The sequence below is a fragment of the Leucoraja erinacea genome, chromosome 20, assembly GCF_028641065.1.
Source record: "Leucoraja erinacea ecotype New England chromosome 20, Leri_hhj_1, whole genome shotgun sequence".
Taxonomy (NCBI): Eukaryota; Metazoa; Chordata; class Chondrichthyes; order Rajiformes; family Rajidae; genus Leucoraja; species Leucoraja erinaceus.
In genome coordinates, this window is record NC_073396.1 from 35,101,314 (window position 1) to 35,119,002 (window position 17,689).

The window sequence follows — 17,689 nt, forward strand, 5'->3', positions numbered from 1 at the left end:
GTTTGTGCCATTTGATTAGTCATAGATTCACAGTTATAGTCACAGAATGATACAAGCGGAAACAGGTCTTTCAGCGCAACGCCAGTAAACACGTCCAAATCACACTTGTCCCACCTACCTACGTTTGGCCATATCCCTCCAAAACTGACCGATCCATGAACTTTGATGTTCCTTACTCCCATTAGACTTTGCTAAGATTGAAAAGTTTAATTAACAAAGTGCAGACAGTTATGAACAAGGCAGTTCCTCACATTAAAAAAATAATTTAAGATATGCTTCCCAAACCATAATCAGTATATTTTTAGATAAAATATCAATATTGGAGAGTGTGTAATCAAACGTAGCATATTCCTTTACAGATAATGTCTTGATTATTTTTTAACTTCGAGTACCATAATGCTACACCATGCAAAGAAAAACATTAATTTCACTCCCATCAGCAGCCCAACTCCCGTAGTCACAACTTTAATTTCCCATATTTTGTCCAGAAGTAACATTGGTGTTTGAAATTATTTAGAAACATGGATCGATTCATCATCACCAGAACTACTTCACATTAAATGCCTGTCGTTAAATGGTATAATGCAATGAAAGACCAAAATTATATCTACAAAAAGCAGAACGCTCATTGTCTTTGTGATGAGCAAGCTCCAAGCACATTTCAGTCATCTGAGGGATTAACCAGCAGATTATTTTTGTTTTACTTTTCAACTGTAAATTAGGTTTATATTAATTGGTCTAAGGATTCGAAGAGAGTTGAAGAAAATGTATTTCTCCAGAAGAGCGGTGGAGGTATGGGATTCAATGCCTGAACGACTGATGAAGGCAGAAACATTAACACCAATTTTAAATATAGCTAGACAAACACCTAAAGAGCCTTCAACTGTTTAGCTATATATTGACAGCTGGGAAGTGTGATTGACCTTGAAGATTGATCTTCAGAACATAATTCACAATTACTTGTTAGAGGCAATGCATTTATCCTACTTCCAATCCATGATATAGGTAAAAGCAAAATAGATGCACGGCACTACAGAAATAAGAACTCCTAGGAACATTTCAGTTTTAAAATCACATTGATTAAAAAATGACTTTATTTGGCCTACGTTATTGACGCTGCACAGAATCACTTGATTTTGGATGCAGTCTCTTGACATTTTCAATCTACTTTAAATCCACCACAACTGGCAATAGAACAAGAAAGCCTCTTATCATAGTTTAACAAAGTTTAACTGTACAGTTTTTTTGTTTGAGAAAAAATAAAAATCTCAAAAAGAATATCTTCCCTGGAGCACATGTCTGAGTTGTTTGAAGGCTGCCAATTGTTCAGGTCATTAAATAAGAAATTGCACGGGCTCTCCACTCTGCACTGGATAATGTGAACAATGAAAACACACATGTCCGGCTGTTGTCCATAGTTCAACACTGTTCTCCTCCAAGCTGGCTATCAGCCCCACAGAACTGGGTGTCTGCGCATCCCTCCACACTGGATCCTCGACTGCCTCATCAACAGACCACATTCTGTACAATTTGGCAGCAACACTTCCTCCTCAATAACATCAGCACCCCCCCCCCACCCCCCCCCCCCCCCCCCCCCCCCCCCCAACCCCACCCCTGCTCTACTCATGTTATACTCAAGATTGTTTAGCTGGAAACAGTTCTAAATCCATCTTCATGTTTGCCGACGTCACCAGCGTTGTTGGATGAATTATGCCCCTGTCCCATTTAGGAAACCTGAACGGACACTTCTGGAGACTTTGCGCCCCACCCAAGGTTTCCGTGCGGTTCCCGGAGGTTGCAGCTAGTGGAAGCAGGTAGGAAGACTGACAAAAACCTCCAGGAACCGCACAGAAACCTTGGGTGGGGCGCAAAGTCTCCAGAGGTTTCCGTTCAGGTTTCCTAAGTGGGACAGGGGCATTACAGACGATGCTGATGACGAGTCAGTGTATAGGAGGGAGATCGATCGACTGACCAAATGGTGCCAGATCGACAACTTTGCTCTCAACGTCAGTAAGACCAGGAACTGATTGTGAACTTTGGAAAAGGAAGGACATGGATCCACAAACATCGATGGGCCGGTGGTGGAGAGAATCAAAAGCTTCAAATTCCTGGGTGTGCATATCTCTGAAGATCTGTCCTGGACCCAGCACATTGATGTAATCATAAAGAAAGCCCATCAACATCTCTACTTCCTTAGAAGATTGTAGAGATTCGGTTTGTTAACGAATACTCTTGAAATTCTACAGGTGTACAGTGGAGAGCATTGTGCCTGGTTGCACCACGGCCTGGTTTGGCAACTCGAATGCCTCGGAACAAAAAGGATTACAAAAAGTGATGAACACTGCCCAGCCCAGCACGGGTACTGACCTCCCCACCATCAAAGGCATCTACAAGTGTTGCTGCCTCATAAAGGCAGCCAGCATCATCAGAGACCCACACCACCCTGGTCACATTCTCATTTCACTCCTGTCTTCAGGAAGAAGGTATAGGAGCCTGAAAACTGTAACGTCCAGGTTCTGGAGCAGCTTCTTCCCTACAACCATCAGGCTTATGATTTGCATTATTATTGAACTGAAGTTTTTTTGTTGTTTAGTGTAAGTTTTACAGAATATAATGTTTACACATCTGTTGTGGCTTGTGCAAGTAAGAATTTCATTGTTCCGTTTCGGGACATATGACAATAATACACTATTGACACTGTATCTCACTTAGTGCTCGGGATGTGATCCCAAGTACTCATGGGATTACTACAATAGCCTTTAATTTACAGAGGCATTAGTAATAGTACTGTGGTGCCAAGAATCCAAAACAAACCCACGGCCTTGCTGCTCATTAGGTACTCGGTGTAAATCCAGCAATAGATGGCCCCAGTGCCCAGCGTGGAAGAGACTGCCTGTGAAGCTGTTATTGGACACACCATCTGCAAATCTCAAGATTCAAGATTCAAGACAGTTTATTGTCAAATCTAGGAGCTGCAGAGAGTTCTGGAGCCAAACAAAAAGGAGTGAAAACAAAATCTCCCAGGACATACGACAGAAGATGATGAGAGACATCTACAACCTGTCAACACTGGTTGCCAATCCCCTACAACAGCCCAGAATCATATGATAAGGTGCGATCACACCTCTTGCTCTGGTCAACCCAGCACCAACCTTCACAAAACTGTGCGATGACTTTTTGTTGAGGAAGAACCAGCAAAGAGCAGAGATTCATGCCAAGGTCCTGACACAGCAGCAAGCAGCAGCAGGAAGGAATGGACTTCACTTTAGGTTCTTGAAACAACAGCACACAATCTAAGCAGATGTATTTCTTGAAGCAAAGTCGGGTACATGGTCCTGAGTGTTTGGATTTTAGGATCAAGAGCATTGTACCAATACTGCAGTCTGTGGAGTAGTGGTCAGTGGAGTACCAGTGAACATTTTGGAGTAGATAGACACACAAAGCTGGAGTAACTCAAGTAACTCAAGTTCCACCAGCTTTATCTTCGGTTTAAACCAGCAGCTTCAGTTCCTTCCTAGATATTTTGGAGAGCATGGGAATTATTAATTTGTATATATCCACTAATGTTGATTTTATTCCTGGAATCCATTCTAGAGTCAAAATAACAACTAAGTAAATTAACTTCCAAGAAATAGTATTCTTCCCAACATATTCATGCAATGCAAGTTTGTTCAACTTCGCCTTATAGCTGATGCCCTCTAATCCAGGCAGCATTCTGCTTAACATCTTCTGCACTCTCTCAAATGCCTCCACGTTCTTCCTGTAATGGGGCGCCTAACCAAAGTCATATCAAGCGGCATCACTGCCCAATACATACTCAATGCCCCGAGCAATTAAGGCATGCACACCAAACTAAATTATTCATGTTTTTATATCCTATAAATCATTAACATTTTAGTAATTTAATGATTATGATTTTGTTGTAACCATATAAACTAAGTGTCTGAAGATTTGTTAGTCTTTTCAATTTCCAATTATTTCATTGAGGTGGACAATGGCTCAATTCGTGCTTGCATTTATTTGAATGGAACAGCAATAACCAAATAGCTGTGCTCTCTGTCTAAATATTCAAGTCATCTCTTTGCAAATTATATCTTTGCAAATGTCTACATTGCACTGAACATTTTCAGTCCTGTTTTCCTTAGATTAGTGTCTAGCTGCAGCAATTTTTGTTTGATTACGTCTTTTGGTGGTAAAAGTGCAATGCATCCTAAATATTTATGAACTCCCATTATGAGACTGGTGACATTATTACAAAGATTAATAATATTGTAGCAGATTATAAACAAGTTATAAAAGATTATTATGACAGTTAATTACCACACTTCTTGGAGATATAATTGATGGAATATCTATAAACTCTCATCTTGTTTGTAGCTATATATATTTGTACCTATATTTGTGCCTATATATGCGCAAAAACAGTACACGATAGTGCAATAATTTTAGGCCCACCTTGCTCACCATTGTCCTGGTATGTGCAGTATCAATTTCCATTCAGATTGATGGTATATTTTACAAGTTATTGAAATTAAAAAATATATAAAACAGCGCCCCCACTTGCTCTCTTTTCTTGACTTGGCATCGCACTGGGCATCCAATGGGTCCTCAGCCATCCTCAGTGGGGGAAAGGAAGAGGAGAAGGTGAGAATTGTTGTTTAATGTTATTTAAACATTGTGTTTAGTGGGGGAGTGGGTTAGGGGGGTGGTGAGGTGGGGAAGAGATAGAGGAGGGGCTAGGGAGGGGAGAGGGGTTATGGAGGGAGGGAGGGGGAGGGGGGAGGGAGGGAGGGAGGGAGGGAGGGTAGGGGAAAGGAGAGGGAGGGAGAAGTGATGGAAGGAGTGGGGAAGGGGAGGAGGAATGGGGAAAGAAGAGGGAGAGTGAAGGGGGGGGGGGGGGGGCTGGGGATGAGGGGAAATGCGACGCGCCTGCGCAGTTTGGGGGCTAAGGTTGAGTGGTGGAATATTGCGTTGGAGGAACGGGACCCAACTGGTCCCAGTTGGTCTAAAACTCATCTGTAACACTCCCATCGTTTCTATATTTCAATATTTCTATATTTGTACGTATATATATATCCGCGCAAAAACTGTACATAATAATGCTACAATTTTTGCACCACCTTACTCACCATTGTCCTGTGATGTCAATTCAACAAGTTTCGTTCAGATTGATGGCATATTTTACGTTATTGACATTTTAAACTTTACAAAAACTATTATTTTCCACCAGCAGATTTCCACCCCACAATGACATCACAATGGCATTTCATCTCAGGGGATATGGGGAGAAGGCAGGAACGGGGCACTGATTGGGGATGATCAGCCATGATCACATCGAATGGCCTACTCCTGCACCTATTGTCTATTGTCTATTGTCATTTACATAAACTGCCCGTCAGCAGTGTTCCACCCCACAATAACATCACAATGGGATCTCATTTACAGCAGCTTCCACCTCACAATGACATCAAGGTGGGGTAGGGGGAATGGATGAGGGGGAATGGAGGAGGATAGGGGGAGGATAGTAGGAAGAGGGATGATGAGACGCACTTGGGGAGGGTTGCTGTAACTTGCGTAACAACGGGGATCTCTGGCGGGAACCCATCAGCTATGCCTGTGCAGTTTGGGGCTATGGGTGAGTGGTGGAATATTGCGTTCGGGGACCAGCCCTCCCATGTGACAGGGACCCCACGGGCTCCAATTGGTATAGTCTAAAACTAAAACTCTCATCTTGTATGTATATTCGTATGTATCTATGTGCCCGAAATACAGCCAAAACGGTACACGATTGCGCCACAATTTTAAGCCCACCTTACACACGTTTAGTCTGCGGTGTGCAGTAGCGCATTTTGTTCGATTTGACAAAGTATTTTCTTTATAAACTTTAAAAATATAGCCAAAAGTGTGATTTGTTCTGCATGCCTGTATATGCTTAAAATAGAGCCAAAACAGTTCACGATAGTGCTACAATTTTAGGGGTGCCTGACTCAACATTCGCCTGGGGTGTATAGTAGTAAGTTTCCTTCCATTTCACAAAGTAATTCCCAGGTTATTCCCTTAATAAATGTTTATTTCCTTTATACCGTTAACTGGCCCTGTCAGCCATGCCTGCGCAGATGGGGGAGGGTTGCCAGGGCCGCTATCCACATGTGTGCAGTGGGCCCGCTATCCACACGTGCGCAGTGGGCCCGGTATACGCGCCTGCGCTGTTGGGGGAGGGTTACCGGGACGGGATCGCCATTTTGACTGAACATTGCCTCATCTATGAGTGAGTGGTGGAATATTGCGTTGGGGAGGGGGACCCAACGGGTCCGCGCCTCATCTAGTCTATATTACTAAATCTCTGATCTTGACCGCTTTTGGCCAACTGTGCTGCGATTTCCGAGAGAACGCCGCCACCTATGGCCGTCATTTTTGGCCACCTCGCTCAGAGCCCCCCTCCGCCGTATGAGTGTGGAGGATTTTTTCCGTCGATGAAAAATGAGAGAGATATTAATATTTTTACAAAATTCCCCATTCTCTCTGCTGCCCCCGCTGGCGGCAGGGGGAGGGGCTATAAAACCAGGACGTGTCGTGCCTCACTCAGTCTCTGCCAGACCCAGGAAGCGAGAGGGTCACGGCTCTCTGAGCTGTGAATCACACTGAACACACGTCTACTCCACGGTGAGTCCCCTCGATGCGGCTGTAAAGTGGCTGCAGCCCTTTTTAACAAGTTTGTGTTCACAAAATGAATTTTGGTTGTCGGGTGTCTGCAGCCCAATTATTTGCCTCGCCTTTTTTACAAGTTTGTGTTCACAAAATGAATTTTGGTTATCGGGGGCTGCAGCCCAATTGTTTGCCTTGGCTTGGCTTTTAAAACAGTTGGATACCTGCCCAAGCATCCATACGGCCCACAATGTCTATACTAGCCCTCTGGAAACAAGTACCTTCGGCCCGCAACACCCATACTAGCGCAACCCCCCCCACTGGCGAGCAGTCTTGGAATTGGTGGAGAGGTGGAATATTGCGTTGGTGACCAGCCCTCCCGTGTGATGCTGGGACCCAACGGGTCCCACTGAGTCTAGTATTATATATAACTGATTAAATAAGCAAACAAATCAACAAATATAACATTTGTATCACTCCTACCACATTAACCACTTACCTGCACAAATATTATTGAATAGTATGAAAAAGATCAATAGATCTACTTCTGAGAAAAACTAATTTGGGCCAGTATAGGCCATGGGAATGAGAATAATATGATTCAAGTGTTTTGTTTAAGGTGGAGAAAGCACTTGCTTTCTCCACCTTAGTCTCATTTCAAAGATTACACCACAAAGAAAATTGACAGTAAAATAATCAAAGAACAATCTTTCAAATAAATCAAATTTCAGAACGTTCACAACTTCACGATATATTTACCATATAGCCATGGTTTAATCTTCTCCATTATCAAGTATTGAATGGCACATAGAGCAATTAGTAACATTTCTCTCATGCTCAAATGTCAAACACTCAGTGTCTATCAAACTTGCACCTTGTGACTTAATTAACAATTTACATAAAAAGTAATTGAAAATTATTAACTGAAATATGTCAAGTGCCACACTTGTACATGGATCGGAAAGGTAGACACATACAAATATGCAAAAGGCAAACAGGAAACTTATCAAACAAAATGCAAAAAGCAACTGGGAAACATCTAAAAACCTACCATACAGTAAAATCAAATTTCAAAGCATACTCCAGAAATATTTCCAGCCATCATCTGGGATACTTGGTGTTGCAATGTTACAGTACAGAAGCGATTGTTTCAACACAGAAAATAGAAACCAAAGTTCAGGTGGAAATCTTAAAAGTGAACCCGTTAAGTAAGATGCTTGTGGATGGAGTTACATTTGCTTTCTGCTGCCTCCTGCTCGCCTTTATCGCCCTTACCTTAACGTTAGGGTTGTGTGTTTCATCACAGACCAACATCTGCAAACCTTGAGCTCGCTTGTGAAGATACAGATTCTGTTTTTACTCTGCAGCCTTTTCAGGAATATTTCATGCCTCAACATTTGTCATAGCTATTGATTTTTCATCCTTTACATTCATCATTTCTGGCCAACTAATTGACTTGCTGAACGGCCAAGCCAAAGTCCTTACTATCCACAGAGACTTCTTACAGTGATTCAACAGTGGGTCAAACCATAGAGCTCTCCCTATGAAACAGGAAGCCGTCAGGGGACCCCGAAAACTATTTAATTTCAATTTGATTACATTTATCCATTGAGTGTGCTAAATGAACTGAGTTGTGAAATTAGCCATATGAAACTTCTGGTCCCCGATGCCCAAGTACACCTGCTCCTTCATCATCTTCTACACATTCTTGCTTCATGCTATGCACTGGCACTGTTGTTTTAATTGATTCATGAGTATCAATGCAGAAGACCAAAAATATAGGTGCTTTACCACTGTTTATGGTGGGAGAGTAAGAAATATCCTTTCCCCTAGAAAGAAGAAATTAGTGCACTGGTATAAAGTTGATGATGCATTTCTGCAATCTAAAGGTCACCTACATTGTAAACTAGAAATCCTTTGAAAGGCAAAATAGAACACTTTGCTGACATGATTAATTACACAAAACTAAGACTTAATTGGATTCATTGACAGCTTTTAGTTCCCGATATTATATGCATAACTGTGTGCTGTGTTCACCCAACTAAGATTGGAAAGTAAGTGTAAATGTCAACACAAGGTTGCTCTCAACGACTTTCAGACAACATATCACCTTTCCACTCTTGCAAAGTGCAGGTCCAATGTTGAATAGTTTGCAGCAAGACGATTACATTCATCAAGAGAAGCTTACTCAAAGAGATAAATACCTAAATAAACCAAGAAAGCCCGAGACTGTGTTACCTCAATCAGCTTCCGCTCATAGGTGCTTGCCAGTTCATCATTATCCACCACAGGTTTAGGTTCTGGGATCACAAGATCTGTATCACCACTCCTCAAGTTTGGAAAAACTAAATGAGATGAGATGAAAGATAAACTTAAAGTTACACAGCTTAATGTTTTATTGTGTGAAAAAGCAATGTATAGCTTTTAGTGACAAATTATTATACATTCAAGCATCATCTAAGGAGATTATTACACCTTTAACTATTATCTGAAGAAGGGTCTCAACCCAAAACGTCACCCACTCCTTCTCTCCAGAGATGTTGCCTGTCCCGCTGAGTTACTCCAGCATTTTGCGTCCATCTTCGGTTTAAACCAGCATCTGCAGTTCCTTCCTATACACCCTTTATGATAACTACTTTTTTTTTTTAAACCTTCTGCTCAGCTTCTTTCCTGTAATATGATAGTTAATGTGATAATTAAAAGTGTAGGTGGGGCCTAAGCCTTTTGAAAATAAGTCTGCTTCAGACACAATGATGATTCTTTGGTGCTTCGGCAAAAATTACAGACCAACTTTTTAAACCACATATTAGTTGATAATCTCTGCTCTGCACCTCTCCACTAAATGTGTAATCTGGTCACCTGTTCAACTGAGCATTTCAAAGCACTCAATCTGCTCCAGATTCCCTGTTTAACCAGCAATTGCTTGCACATCAATGGCTAGTTCTGCAATGAGCATTCCTTTCCATTTGCCCAGAAAGACTACTGATGTATGCACAGGTTTGTGCAGACTAAGTATTATTACATACAACAGTTGAGGCCAGCTCTACAGTTAGTTATTCCATTGTGGCCCTGACTGGTCAAACCCACTGCTGACCTGCCACCTTCACTTTCTCCGTCAGCAACTAGCAGATAGGTTTACTTTCATTCCCAAATCTCGGGGGATGTTACAAGTGCAGGTCAGGCTTGGTGGGTCACAGCCCTCAATGGCCAACCACCAATGAATTGGTCGTCTTAAAGTAAACTAGGTTACACTTCAAAGATGGAAATATCAAAGTATTTGCAAAATAAATAGGATGAATTAATTTTGATGGTCAATAACAGAACCCTGTGGAACCATTTGACGTAAAAATATGAAGAAATGTACAAACATCAATGTTGATTTACACCATTTACATCCAGGTTAACAGATGCTTCCACTTTACTAACATTTCAATTCCAACCACTTTCTATATCAACTACTTTTTGAGGTAATTATTCCTATCAAGTGTTTTGCTTTCAAGGTTACTTGCTGGCAGGTTTTTGCCACAATGGTCATGTTTCTCCATCAGTGTAACGTAAGGGTTAAACAGACTGTGAACTAAAATGGAGTTGTCAATTAAATGAGCACCACCACATTTCCAACCATGCTTAGAAAAACAAGTAGATACTTTCGGTGAATGCTTGGGCTAATTGAAAGGGACCAGGAGATCATGAGGAAATCTGCGAGGTCACTGCTTTCCCAGAGACATCTGCGACTATCTCGATGTCTGATAGGACACATAACTCCCACCATTGTAGTACCAAGGAGGATAGCTAGCTTGACACATAATTACCTGTTGTTCAGTGAGAGAGAAAGAAAGCGAGAGAGAGAGAGAGAGAGAGAGAGAGAGCGAGAAAGAGAGAGAGAGAAGAGAGAGAGAAAGAGAGAGAGAGAGAGAGAGAAGAGAGAGAGAGAGAGAGAGAGAAAGAGAGAGAGAGAGAGAAAGAAAGAGAGAGAGAGAGAAGAGAGAGAGAGAGAGAGAGAGAGAGAGAGAGAGAGAGAGCAAGAGAGAGAGAGAGAGAGAGAGAGAGTGCAGACAGGATACTCGAATACGCAGGGAGTGTAAGTTATTTGGCATCGTTTCTTTATTGTTAGTTGATCTTTGTTTTGTGTTTTTCATGTGTTTGCTTGAATAAATAATTGTTTGTGCTCTTCACCTTGTGCATCCGCCATTCATTGATCCGAATCCTTGAGTCATTGGTAATTACAATCGGTCAGTTTTGCTGCTATGTTTAAATATGTGGGCAAACCTACAAGCCCATCCTAGTATAACTGCACCATGCAAAGATATTTGGAGCTTCAAGGAGCACCAAATAGCTAATTGATCCTGATTCAAATTAACAATTGGGCATGATGAATTATAAGACCAGTGATAGTCCGTTTATAGTAATATTTCACATTTTGCCTCATTCAAATGATGTGTAAGTAATAATAAAGATTTAATAACATAAAGATTTAAACTCTCAAGTTTGGCACTCCTAATTAATAAACAATTCAAATTTAAATTAATTGTTTATGTATTCAAGTGAAGGATGCAATTTTTTCTCAAAATATCACTGAACATTAAATAAGTGCCACAATGACATCAGCTGTTAATCAGATGAGAAAACTTTGATAAAAATAACATTTAATGTAGTCTCAGAGGATCACCTGAAGAACTGCTCGAACACTATTTGTGTAAATCAGCAGCTGTAATTATACTATAAACATGTATAATTTATGTAGGAATTCAATCCAGTGTAGAATGGACCCAATTTTACAGTAAACCTTCATTATAACATACCATATGGGGAGGGGTGGAGGAGTTCGTTATTACCCACTGTGACCTATAATGTACGGTATTATTATTGTATAAGCAGTAGGAACAAGCAACTGCAGTTGCTGGTTATTACACAAAGTGCTGGATTAATGGTCTCAGTCGGGGCAGATGCAAGGATCGGCAGTTATTGGTCGCGGCCCGCGGGTAGCCAGAGCGCACGTAAGGGTCGGCGGTGGCGGTGCAGACACAGCCTGGAAATGGCCAAGGAAGCTGCGTGGGATGTCATCAGAGACCTGCATATCTCTGAAGATGTTATCAAATTTGCTCTTCAACATATTCACCAGCTACATTTGACTTCCCCCTTAGGTCAGAGCTCCAATAATCGACCACCCATCAGAATTTGTTTCTCACATCAGTCCGGAATAGTTGACACTTATTTTAAGATCTGAAACCTTACTCTGTACACCATCCAGAGAAAATATCAATCCTACATTTACCACCTAGTAAACCCTCCAAGAATTATGTGCATTTCAATATCGTCTGTTTTAAATTCTAGAGAACAAAATACAAGTTTGCCTCATCTCTCCTCATCTCAGTAAACATCAGCATCGCAGTAATCTTGGTGGAAATGTAGAAATGGGGAACTGAAGAAGCTTATTTACAAAAATGGTCACAAAGTGATGGTAAAGGGGCTGTCCCACTGCGGCGACCTAATCCGCGAGTTCTGGCGAGTTTGCCCTTGACTCATACTCGCAGCATGGTCGACACGAGGTCCTAGGTCTTTCTAACTCTCCTTCATGCTCAAGAGTAGTCCCCGCGTACTCGTGGCCTCAGCTTGGTCGCGGCGTATTTTTCAACATGTTGAAAATGCCCATTTGTAAAAAAAGTTCGCCATGGAAAAAATCGATACTTGGTTTACTCGTAGGTTTAGTCACGGTAGGTCGTAGTAGGTCGGCATGTTAGTCGTAGGTTATCGAGGGTAGTCGAAGGTAGTCGTAGATAGTCTTCGTCATAGTCGAAGGGAGGTCGAAGGAGATTGAAGGAGGTCGTCTTCACTCTTCACTATTCGGTGTCCAATTTTCCCGAAGTTAGACAAAGCTAGTCTTCTACACTGTTGAAGGAGGTCTTCAACATGGCATTTTTTCAAACTCCCCTAAACTCTTCTAAACTCGCCAGTTACGTCGCCACAGTGGGGCAGCCCCTTAAGGCTGCATCTCTGGAGAACATGGAATGGTGATGTCTCGGGTCGGAACCCTTCTTCAGATTGATTGTCGGTGAAAGCTGGGAGAGAGAAGTGGCAGGAAATAGTAAAAACACAGGTGGGGGGGGGGGGGGGGGGGGGTGTTAAGGTAGACGGTTGGAACAAAGGCCGGAGAATAAAAGAGAGATGGTGTGAGACAAAAGGAATAGAGTTACAAATGTGTGAAGCCAGAGGAAGGAATATGAGTGGAGAGGGAGGGAGGCAAGTCCAAGTGGGACATGGAAAGGGGATGAATGGAAGAAAAGAGGGGGGGGGGGGGAAGGAGCAAAGGGAGGGGTTTGTTCCAACCAGCTGCTTATCAAAAAACACCCTCGCCTTTATTCACCTATTACCTGCCTTGCTTTGCCCTGCCTCTCCTCCCTACCAGCCTGCTCCCCCCCACCCAATCCTCCCAAAATCACCTCCCATTTCCTACACCGAGTACGCCAGCATTCTATGTCATACAAGATACAAGATACATTTAATTGTCATTTGGACCCCTTGAGGTCCAAACGAAATGCCGTTTCTGCAGCCATACATTACAAACACACAGACCCAAGACACAACATAATTTACATAAACATCCATCACATCGCTGTGATGGAAGGCCAAATAAACTTATCTCTGCACTGCACTCATGTTTATTTTTATTGCATTCCCTCTTTCACATATCCCTCCTGGTCAGCAACACTATTACAGATGTGGTGTGAGAAGGGCCATAATGACATCTTTACTTTTGTGTTTAAATTATCTTGCAATAAAAGCCAACATTGCTAACATTATGATTGCTCGCTGTGTATTAACGTGCAGAGATATATGTACAAGCTCACTCAAGTCTTTTGAAACAGCAGCATTTTTTAATCCCTCGCCATTCAAAAATCACCCTGCTTTTCTACTTTTTCTACCTAGGTGGATGGCTTCATATTTGTTCAAATTACATTTCATCTGCCACATCATCGAAACCCAATCTTGACTGATGTTTCTCAGCAACATTCTCACTACCCACGCCCTTACCTAGCTTTGTATAATTAGCAAATTGGTTCTGATGCACATTATCCTCTCATTCAAATCAATGAATTGAATCAGAGATTATGAATAGCAGGGGCCTTGTAAATCCTTATGACAGCCCATGACTCACTGCCCTCTAACCACAAAAAGCCACATTCACTCCTACTCTCAGTTTTCTATCTGTGACACAATCTTCAATCCTTTTATGCTGCATCTTATCAAAGGTTCCATAAAAGTACAAATACACCAGTTTAACTATTTCACCTTTACCTATTTTATGGTAATTTTTTTTTTTAAATTCTGACATACCAGTCAAACATAATTTCACATTCATTCATGTTAACTTTTATTATGATTATTATCAAGGTGCCCACTTAACACTCCCTTAACAATAAATTCTAACATTTTCCAATAACTGCTGCCAAGGTAACTCATTACTTGTTCCCCATTTCTCTCTACCTCCTTTCCTAGATTTGGGTAACATTTACCACCTTCTGTAACTATGGAACTTCGGAAGATTATAAACGTTCTGCACAAATTAAACTTTGGGGGATTGGTGTGGTGAGGATGTTTCCACTGGTGGGAGAGTCTAGGAATAGTGGTCATAGCCTCAGAATTAAATTATGTTCTTTTTGGAAGGATATGAGGAGAAATGTATTTGGTCAGAGGTTGGTGAATCTGTGGAATTCGTTGCCACCGAAGGTTGTGGAGGCCAAGTCAGTGGATATGTTTAAGGCAGAGATAGATAGATCCTTGATTAGTACAGGTGTCAGAGGTAATGGGGAGAAACGTAGAAAATAGGTGCAGGAGGAGGTCATTCAACCCTTCAAGCCAGCACCGCCATTCATTGTGATCATGGCTGATCGCCCCAAGGCAGAGGAATGAGGTTAGGAGGGAGAGATAGATCAGCCATGATTGAATGGCGGAATAGACAGGATTGGCCGAATGGCCTAATTCTACTACTATCCCTTATGACCTTAAGAGATGAAAGCTATATCCATCACCATAGTGTCCATGGAATGCAGGTCACCTGACCCAAAGGATTTATCAGCTTTCAATTAGTTCCCCAATCACTCCAGTTTTTTGATCTTTACTATTTCCTTAGGTTCCCTGTAATAACTTCTGCAAAGACAAATGTAAAAGATTGAGCTCATTTACTTCCTTCTTCCAAATATAGTTACAGCAGCCTCAATCTGTTAGGCATGAACATTACCTTATGCTAACCTTATTCTTTTTACATATCAACAGACGTTCTTGGTAGTTGCTTTTCTGTTTGTTCTACAACTTTTATTCTACATTCCCTCTCATCTTGCTGAAATCTGAGATTTTCAAATAATTCTCATTGTTCTTTTTGGCTGTATTATAAACTCTTCCCTTTCAGACAAAATAATTTCTCAAATTTTCCACTCATTTCCTGAACCGTACGCTCCTCTACATAACTGGAGATGGACACAAAAAGCTGGAGTAACTCAAAGGGTCAGACAGCATCTCTGGAGATAAAGAACAGGTAACATTTTGGGTTGAGACCCTTCTTCAAATTTTATTGGCTGAGGGCAAACCTCTCAAAGTGTTGCCTCCATTTTGCAGTCCCATCTAAAGTGATTCTTCATCTTGATTTTCGGAACCAAGATCCTTTTGTTCTCCTGCTTCGATTCATCCTTTATTATTGGGGCTATTACCAGAAACATAATCCTCCCTCTGACCAATCTTATAGAATACAGAATGCAGCACAGGAACAGACCCTTAGGCCCACAATCTCTGTGCCGAACTTATTACCAAGACCAACTCTTATCTGGCTGCACTTGATCCATACCCTTTAATTCCCTGCATATCCATGTGCTTATCCCAAAGCCTCTTAAATGCCTCAATTGTATTTGCCTCCATCACCACTTCCAGCAGTGGGTTCCAGGCACTCACCACCTTCATTGAAACATGCAGAATTGTGAAATACTTGGATAGGGTAGATGTGGGGAGGATGTTTCCACGATTGGGAGAGGCAAAGACGAGAGGTCATGGCCTCAAAATTAAAGGAAGGAGATGAGGTGAAATTTATTTAGTCAGAGGGTGGTGAATCTGTGTAATTCTTTGCCACAGAAGGATGTGAAGGCAGGAGAAAAATGTGGATATTTTTAAGGCAGAGATAGATAGATTCTTGATTGGTATAGGTGTCAGGGGTTATGGGACGAAGGCAGGACATGGGGTTAGGAGGGAAAGATAGATCAGCCATGATTGAATGGTGGCATAAACCTGATGGCCTAATTCTACTCCTATCACTCTTATGACCACCCTTCATGTAAAATACTATCCCCAAACATCTCCTTTAAACTTTGCCACTTCTCACCTTAAAGCTCTGCCCCATAGCATTTGATATTTTATATCCCCCACGGAAAAGGTTCTGACTATCTACCCTATCTCTGCCACTCTTAATTGTATTCTCTTCAGACTAGTCTCCCTCAATCCCCAGCATTCCAGAGAAATGTCCACTTTCTCCCTGTAGCTTATACCTTAGTCCAAACATCACTCTGGTAAACCACCTCATAAACCCATAAAAATGCATGTCCTTTGTTTAATTAAACATTAGTGAAATCAAGGGAGAAATATTTTTTAGCTTAACCACTTCTTCCCTCCTTTTCCATTTGGTCTATTTCCCCAAATGTTGAGTCTCCTGATATATTCAATTTGCAATCTTGAACACGTTGCTGCCGTTCCTCACTAATGATGATTAGATTGTACCCATCTATATAATTGGTGGCATCAATTTAAATGTTATTAGAGTGTTATGTGCATGCAGATAAAGAGCCTCCGTTCCTGCATTTTAACCATTGGTGCCTTCTAGTGGTGGGGCCATTGCAAATGGCTGCATGAAAAAACGTTGACCGAGGTTTTGCTGTCCATGTAATCTCTCCTCTGCATCAAACTAGGCATGTGAAGAAGGGTGGACCCTGAGGTTCTGCGAGTTGGGTTGAGCTAGATTTGGCACAGTGGTATAATTTTTTAAATGATCATTACAGCCCCAAAACACTCACCATTGCTGCTGCCCACCTTATCCAATTAATTCTCTAAAACTGTTCACAACAAAAAAAACCCTACTTCAGCTTACAGCATACAGATTATAAATGTTCTCTTGAATGCATTTCAATAATTCTGTATCTTCCTTACTTTTTATTCACAAGATTGAATATTGAAATTTCTTGCTCTAGCTGCCTTATTATATATTTTTATCTCAGCAAAACCTCTTCTGATTTACACTTATACCTCCCTCTGACATTTGGGGGGAAAGGGGGCTATAATAAATTTCCAATCATCTGAAGACCCTTTTCCTTATCTCAGTTTAAAGAACCTGTCCCACTGTACGAGGTAATTCAAGAGCTCTCCCGAGTTTAAAAAAAAAATCAAACTCGTGGTAAGCACGTAGAATGTCCGTAGCAGGTACGTCAGAGCTCGGGACGTCTCTTAGCAGCTCGTAACCAGAACTCATTCCTCCCCTCCTTGTTTTATTCCTCTCCATATGGATCTTTTAACCAGGAATTGATCTGGCACTGCTTCCTATTTTGGACCCATGTTTCTGCAAGAGGCACTGAAACGTGGCTCTATGTTGCAGAGAATTAATATATTCAGGATTTTTAAATTGCTAAATTATTTCAACACTTGTTAAGACTGAAAATACCTTTCCTTGACAGATTTGTTTCAGGGATTATAAGCAACATTCATTATCTATGCCAACCTGTTCTGCAAGTATAATTTGAATGACAGGCATTTTATCCAAGACAGCAAGTTTTATAACATTTTCGGATGAGCAATTAAAATCAAATTAATCACAAAGGGTGTTGGTATTTATTCACTTACTGAAGAGTTGCATTTAATTAACAAAAAGTCACAAATTATTTAGCCTGGAGGTGAACAAAATGTCTAAACATTAAAAAATAGTAATATATTACCGTGACAATGCAGACAAACAAAAGCCAAACAAGAATCACAGAGTCAACTTTTGGTTAGCATTGACATACAGTATAGCTCA

The 17,689-nt window shown here is 41.3% G+C and overlaps 1 protein-coding gene across 1 annotated transcript in view; it reads right to left on the minus strand.

Annotated features, from left to right (window-relative positions):
• Nucleotides 1-17,689, minus strand: part of snx29 (sorting nexin 29) — a 695,647-nt gene that overhangs the window by 393,696 nt on the left and 284,262 nt on the right. Inside the window, exon 15 of the mRNA XM_055651849.1 lies at nucleotides 8,884-8,990. Within this exon, the coding sequence (XP_055507824.1) occupies nucleotides 8,884-8,990 (107 nt within the window). The remainder of the gene's footprint in view (nucleotides 1-8,883; nucleotides 8,991-17,689) is intronic.